A 6,581-nucleotide genomic window follows, 5' to 3' on the forward strand; every position below is an offset into this window, starting at 1 on the left:
CCGCGAAGGGCCCTGGGACCTCCGCGGCCGGTACCGGCGGGGGCTGCGCCCTGCCCCTGCCCCCGCGCGGGACCGCGGGGCGAAGGGTGCCCCCGCACCGTGGGGCCGAGCCGGGGCTGCTTTAACGTGTCCATGTGCTCGGCGCGGCCTCCCCGGCCCCGCTGCCGCTTAAGGTGGCCCGTGGGGCCGCGCAGAGCCTCCCCCCCACCCACGGCAGGGCCGGGGCCGCGGGCACGGGGCTCAGAGCACGGGGGCCACGCCGGTCCCGCGGGGGCACCTCTCCGACCTCCCTACCCGGCCCCGGGCTGGGCCACCCCACTCGAGTCCACCTTAAGGAGGGACGGCGCTCAGGCGGCGTTTGTATACAGTGCGCACACCGTCCTGCCTGCCTGCACCCTGCCTGCACCCTCCGTGGCCCTGGCAGGTTCTGGGGACCCTCCTCCATCCTACCCCAACACCCTCAACCCCAGCCCAGCCTCATGGTCCCGGGTGGGGAGGGAGCCCTGCAGCTCCCGCAGGGGCACCAGCCCTGCACAGGGGACAGGAGCAGACCCCTGAGCACCCAGGAACAAGGGAGACCCCCCCTACCCCCACCCCAGCACCCCAAGGTTGAGTGGGGGAAGATAGTGACAGCGCAGGGACAGGGCTGAGATGCTGTGTTTATTGAGGTGATGCTGCAGGGCACCCCGGGGGGGGTTGCGCCAAGGCACGGCGGCGCTGGGGGTGCGCGGGGTCCCCTGGGGAAGCGGCACCATGGTGGGGTGGCGGCAGCAGGTCCCTCAGGCCTTGCCGGGGTCCTCCTTCAGCGTCACTGTCCGGTTGAACACCATCTGGGGAGAGGCAGAGGGTCAGCGCTGAGCCCCATGGCCCCACAGTGGGCAGGGGGAGCCCCACAGCCCCCTCCCCAGGGCTCACCTTCCCCTCCTCGCTATCGGGATCCACGGAGAAGTAGCCCAGCCGCTCAAACTGGAATTTGTCAAAGGGCCGGGCGGAGAGGACAGAGCTGTCGACCAGGGCGTTGCGGACCACACGCAGGGAGTCCTGGCAGGGGGAGTCAGCTCAGCCGGCACCCCCACTCCCCTCCACAGCCCAGCTCCCCCCAGCCCCTCTGCCTCCTGGGCCATGACAGGGCTCTGCCCAGGGAGGGGTAGGGGTCGCATAGAGGTGGGTGCAGGAGGTCCCCAGATCCCCCCAGGCCCATAACCCTGGCTCCTGCTGCTACTCACAGGGTTGAGGTCACTCAGAAAGCCTCCAGGCACCTCTGATGGGTCCTCGGGATTTTTGTGCAAAAACCTGCCATGAGACAGTCTCATCCCAAAGCCACCAGGCAGGGGATGTGGTGCCCCATGGCAGCTGTGGGGCAGCAGCTCGCAGGACCCCACAGCAGCATCTTCCCCACCAAGGAGCCAGGCAGACCCCAGCGCAACCTGCTGGTACACAGCCACACTGCCGCTCCAGCACCGGTGAGGTTGCGCCCGCGCCTCTGCAGGTGGCCGGGTACTCACAGTCGCTCGTAGAGCCGCACTTCACACACCAGCGGCTCCGACACCCAGTGGATGAAGGCTTTGGGCTTCTCCGCCATGTCTGACTTGGTGCAGGTCACCTCCAGCTCTATCACGCGCCCACTGGTGTCCTGCGCAAGAGGAGACAAGACGAGACGCCAGGCAGCAGTCAGGCAGCACTCCTACCCCACAGGGCAGCCTTGAGGCCAAAGCACCAACCCCCCAGCTCAGGGCAACCCTGCTCCCCACCACGTGAGGCATAGGGCTGGCAAGGAGCTGCCATGCAGGCAGCCTGCACCCACACTGTGCCCACAGCGCCCAGCCCGAGATGACTATTGCTGCCCTTCCCTGGTGAGGCATGGCCATATCCTGACATCCCATGGCCCAACCTCATGTCCCCAGTGCCCAGAGCCACCCACCTTGATGACGTTCTGTATAGCGATGACATAGCCAGCGTGGCGCAGCCCCACTGGCTGCCCAGGGGCCAGGCGCTTGTAGCCCTTGTCCACCTCCTGTGAGAGAGTTCATGGCTGCATGAGGGGTCCCAACACAGGCAGTGGCTCCCCCCTCAAGCATGTCTGTTTGTCCCCACAACTGCGTCCCTGCACCCACTCCTTCCATCCCAGGGATCAGGGTGCCCAGGGCTGTTCAAAGTCCCATGTTGCTGCTGGACATTCCCCAGCGCACAGGCCAAGCGTGAGCACTGTCAGTTGGGCACGTCCCAGCCAGGCTGAGGGCAGCAGGCATTTCCCCAGTGCCAGTCAGAGCTGCTGGCATGTTTAGGAGTCGCAGTCGACTGCCTGACACCCGCCTGTGCCCCATGCAGCACCAGCACCACTGCCAGCACTGCCAGGCTCCCACTGCCCGAGCCGCAGCTCCTGGGAGCAAGGGCAGTATGGCCTGGTGGGGCCAGCTCACCTCCCTGAAATCTGTCTCCTCAATGTAGATGGTGGTCTGGAAGGGCACTTTGTGAAAACCCCGGCTCTCATCAGCTGGAAAGTTGGGCACAAGGACCTCGAGTGCCTGGGGAGAAGGAGGGGGTGAATGCTGACCTTGGGGAACCCCACTCCCACCCCAGCCCGCAGCAGTCTCACCTTCGGGGCAGGGAAGTTGGTGATGGTGACCTTGAGGGGCTCCAGGACGGCCATGGCCCGGGGGGCCTGCTCATTCAGCACCTCCCGCGCACATGCCTCCAGCAGATGTGGCTCCATCGTTGCCTGGGCCACTGTCACACCGACCTACGGGACAGCCTGCCATCACCATGCTGGCTGGGAGACACATCCACCTGCCCCATCCCATCCTGTCCCTGGCACCTACCCGGGCACAGAAGTTGTTGATGGCCTCGGGAGGGAAGCCTCGCCGGCGCAGGGCTGTCAGCGTGAAGAGCCGCGGGTCATCCCAGTCCCTGAGAAAATACCAGTGTGACAGCCAGGCGTGCCCCGGGCAAGACTCACCCTGGCTGCTGGCCCTGCTCCTACCTCACGGCACCTGTCTCCACCAGACGGATGATCTTCCTCTTGGAGACGACGGTGTAGAGCAGGTTCAGGCGCCCATACTCCCACTGCACAGGGCAGTAGACATCCAGCGCGTTACACAGCCAGAAGTAGGAGGAGCGCCTGCAAGACGGGCAGAGGCACAGCCCGGCTCAGCCTCACGCCCGCCCACAGCCCCACGGACACACCGTCCCTCAGCACTTCAGCAGCCACTGGGACATGGCCAGCTGCTCCCCCACAGAGCTGCCCTGCCAGCTCCAGCTCAGCCCTGAGCCAGGCTGTGCACAGCACTCACCTGGCCTGGAACTCCTTGGTGCAGAGGGAGTGAGTGATGTGCTCGATGGAGTCGCAGAGGCAGTGTGTGTAGTCATACGTGGGGTAGATGCACCTGCAAGGCAGACACAGTCAGCCCCGGGGCAGAGCCCGGTGCTGCTCCCCTCCCGACACCTCCCCACTCCCAGGAGATGCAGGCCGACCCCCGCCACACATGCCAGGATGCCGCAGGCCCTCCCTACCACTTGTCCCCGGTGCGATGGTGCGGAGTGAACTTGACACGGTAGGCGACGGGGTCCATCTTTCCGTCCTCCATCACCAGCTTCATCCGCAGCGTCGCCTCCCCCTCCCCAAACTTGCCCTTTCGCATGTCCTGCGGTGCAGGGGGAAGCTGTCAGCTGAGTCATGGACCCAGACCCCATGGGCACACAGCACCTGCCCTCAGCCAGAAATACCTCAAAGAGCAGGAGGGACTCTTCCACGGGCCGGTCCCGCCACGGCGAGGGCGGTGGGTTGTGGCCCTTGATCTCCTCGACCTTCTGATGGCAGACATATGCCTGGCCCCTACGGAGGGGAAATGCCATCACCAGATGTGAGTGGCCCATCCCCTGGGTGAGGGGGAGCCCCAGCCGCAGCACAGAACATCCACACCGCCCCGGCACGCTCACCTTCGGATGAGCTCCAGGGCCCAGGTGTAGAGCTGGTCAAAGTAATCTGATGCGTGGGTCACTGCATAGGGCTGGTAGCCTGTGGGGATGGGGGAAACAGAGCAGGTTGGAGGCACCCCCAGGGTCCAGCAACAGGACCTGCATGCAGGGACATCCCCAGCAGCACCCAGCCTGATCCTGCCCTCCCCAGCTCCAGCTGTACCCAGCCACTCCACCATCTCCCGGATGGCTGTGAAGTACTTCTCCTCCTCCTTCTCAGGGTTGGTGTCGTCGTAGCGCAGGAAGCACACGCCACCGTTGGCCTGGGGACGGGGGGACAGTGAGCAGCCGCTCCCTGAGGGACCACAGGCCCAGGCCAGCGGCCAAGCAGTGGGGGGAGAGCTGCCAGCGGGGCTTGGTGCTTCTCACCTTGGCATAGCCAAAGTTAAAGTTGATGGCCTTGGCGTGGCCGATGTGCAGGATCCCATTGGGCTCAGGAGGGAACCGTGTCCGCACCTGCAGGGAGGGGAAGGGGACACCTCTGTCCTTTGGCAGGAGACTCTCCCCCTCCTTGACAGCAGGGGCACTGACATGAGCCCCCAACGAACCCACAGAGCCCCCCGTGCCACATGGGTGCTGCCTCTGGCTGTGCCCCCAGTGAGCTGCGTGTCCCCCCAGCCACCCCACCTAGCTGGCTGGAGCCTGGCACAGCAGTGCTGCCCTTGCAGGGAACTGCTGGGCTGGGGGACACGGCCTCACCTGCCCACCCGTGATTGCCAGGTGCTGCTTCAGCAGAGCCATGGTGTTGGGCGTCACCACATAGCCCTCCGTCTTGTAGTTCTCTCCTGCAGGCAGAGGATGCTCAGGGCTACAGCATCGCTCAAACCAAGCCAAGCCCAGCAGCCAGCGGGGAAGGACATGGCGCCAGGCTGGTCCCCCCCTGGAGAGCTGAGGCCGGGGCACAGAGCCAGTGGAGCGGCTGCGCATGCGGCAGTGGCTCTTCACACTCACCGGGCTTGTGGAACTTCAGGGCTTCTCCCCGCAGCTGCTCCAGGAGTGACCGTGTCTCCGTGCCCACCTCACCTGCAGGGAGAGATGGTGCTGAGCAGGGGCCTGACTGCAGCTCCCAGGGCCCAGCTTGGACGCAGGTCCCAGCCAGGAATCAAAGGGCTGGGGAAGCTGCCCGCAGGAGTACAGTTTCTTACCATTCTCCACCACAGCTGCCTTCTGCTTCTCCACTGGGGCCAGCCGGGTCTTTGCAGCCTGCAGGGACCAGCCCAGCATCCTGAGTGCCCAGCCCTAGCACACACCTCCCCTCCTGGCCCAGCCCGCTGCCCCCAGCACTCCCTCAGACCCATGCCCATGGTGGCAGCTGGGCCCAGAGCAGCTATTTGGGATCCTGCCTGGACACTCAGCAGGAAAATACCATCCCAGTTCCCAGCCTCCCCCTTCTCCTCACCTTTGGCTTCTTTTCCAGGTCAGCTTCTGTCTTTGGCCCCAGCAAATGCAGCACCTGGAGAAGAGAGACACAGACAGGAGTAGGAAAGGCTCCTGGTGGCCCTGTCCAGCTGTCACCCCCCTCACCCTGCCTACACCTACCCAGGGCAGGCAGTCCCCGGCACCGGACCCTCCCACGGGACAGGCCAGCAGGTCCCACACGGACCCAACAGGGGACAGAACCCCAAGCAGCACCCAACCCCCTGCCCTCGCACCCACCTGCAGGTCCACCTCGTTCTTGATGGTCTTCCCGTCCGCCCACCGCAGCCGGCTCCGCGCCTCCCCTGCGGACAGGGCACCCCATGGGCGGGGGGCACGGCTCAGCCCCGGGGGGGGGGGCTTCAGCCAGGGCCGCTGAGGCAGGACGCCGCAGCCAGCGGGCCAGAGGAGTTGGGGCCGGGGCAGCCCACGACAAAGGGCTGGCTCTCAGGACGCAGGGGAGGAGGGGTACCGGGCAGGGGCTGCCCCCGTGCCCCACACTCACCCATCAGCAGCCCCATGTTGAAGTGGTAGCGCTCCGCCAGCAGCTCTGCTCGGTGCTCGCCGATCACGGCCTCCACCTGGGCAGCCGGACAGGAACACGGGGGTAAGCGAGGCAAGCGGGGAAGCATGACGCCAGGGGCTGCCAGCCCATCCCGTCCAGCGTCCCCCACGCCGTTCCCGGGAGGGCTGGCAGGGCCGAGGCCCCACTCACCGCCTCCTCGATCTGCTCGGGGGTGACGCACACCCCCACGCCGCAGGCCCGCTCGAAGTCCGCCACGTCCAGGGGCTCCAGGGGGTGGCTCCTCACGTACTCTAGGGCGGCTGGGGACAGAGCGGGGTGGGGGGGGATGAGGAGCGGGGCCCTCCCCTCCCCGCCGGGGCCGGTGGGGGGGCGGATCCCGGTGCCGCGCGGTACCGCTGAGCTGCAGGTCGGTGAGGATCTCCCTGCGGACGATGTAACCGACGAGGAAGCCGAGGTGCTTCGGGTCCCTGAGGCGGGCGGCCGCGTTGTACAACAGGGTCCCGGTGGCTTTGTCCAGGGCCGGCCCCAGCGCGCTCCGAGCCTGCCGCCGTCCCGGGGAAGCGTCAGGGCCGGGCGGGGGCTGAGCCCCGGCGAACCGGCGGCGCTGGGGCGGGGTGGGAAGGGGGGGGTAGTGCCAAGGGCCGAGGCCGCTCGGCGGGGCCGG

At 66.8% G+C, this 6,581-nt stretch overlaps 2 protein-coding genes across 2 annotated transcripts in view; both read right to left on the bottom strand.

Annotated features, from left to right (window-relative positions):
* Positions 1-6,581, bottom strand: part of QRICH1 (glutamine-rich 1) — a 52,560-nt gene that overhangs the window by 24,431 nt on the left and 21,548 nt on the right. The gene's annotated exons all lie outside the window — the stretch shown is intronic.
* The window catches only part of QARS (glutaminyl-tRNA synthetase), a 6,294-nt gene continuing 369 nt past the window's right edge, over positions 657-6,581 (bottom strand). The window contains exons 2-24 of the mRNA XM_010573444.1: positions 6,311-6,521; positions 6,107-6,216; positions 5,897-5,972; positions 5,632-5,696; positions 5,375-5,428; positions 5,121-5,178; positions 4,927-4,998; positions 4,675-4,760; positions 4,345-4,431; positions 4,139-4,238; positions 3,937-4,015; positions 3,724-3,832; positions 3,511-3,641; positions 3,291-3,383; positions 2,981-3,118; positions 2,820-2,907; positions 2,597-2,740; positions 2,421-2,525; positions 1,922-2,014; positions 1,506-1,633; positions 1,227-1,293; positions 916-1,041; positions 657-830 (exon numbers count right to left, since the gene is read on the bottom strand). Of these exons, the coding sequence (XP_010571746.1) occupies positions 780-830; positions 916-1,041; positions 1,227-1,293; positions 1,506-1,633; positions 1,922-2,014; positions 2,421-2,525; positions 2,597-2,740; positions 2,820-2,907; positions 2,981-3,118; positions 3,291-3,383; positions 3,511-3,641; positions 3,724-3,832; positions 3,937-4,015; positions 4,139-4,238; positions 4,345-4,431; positions 4,675-4,760; positions 4,927-4,998; positions 5,121-5,178; positions 5,375-5,428; positions 5,632-5,696; positions 5,897-5,972; positions 6,107-6,216; positions 6,311-6,521 (2,271 nt within the window). The 3' untranslated portion in view covers positions 657-779. The remainder of the gene's footprint in view (positions 831-915; positions 1,042-1,226; positions 1,294-1,505; positions 1,634-1,921; positions 2,015-2,420; positions 2,526-2,596; positions 2,741-2,819; positions 2,908-2,980; positions 3,119-3,290; positions 3,384-3,510; positions 3,642-3,723; positions 3,833-3,936; positions 4,016-4,138; positions 4,239-4,344; positions 4,432-4,674; positions 4,761-4,926; positions 4,999-5,120; positions 5,179-5,374; positions 5,429-5,631; positions 5,697-5,896; positions 5,973-6,106; positions 6,217-6,310; positions 6,522-6,581) is intronic.

The sequence above is a fragment of the Haliaeetus leucocephalus genome, unplaced genomic scaffold (genome assembly GCF_000737465.1).
Source record: "Haliaeetus leucocephalus isolate CR32 unplaced genomic scaffold, Haliaeetus_leucocephalus-4.0 Scaffold2, whole genome shotgun sequence".
Classification (NCBI taxonomy): Eukaryota; Metazoa; Chordata; class Aves; order Accipitriformes; family Accipitridae; genus Haliaeetus; species Haliaeetus leucocephalus.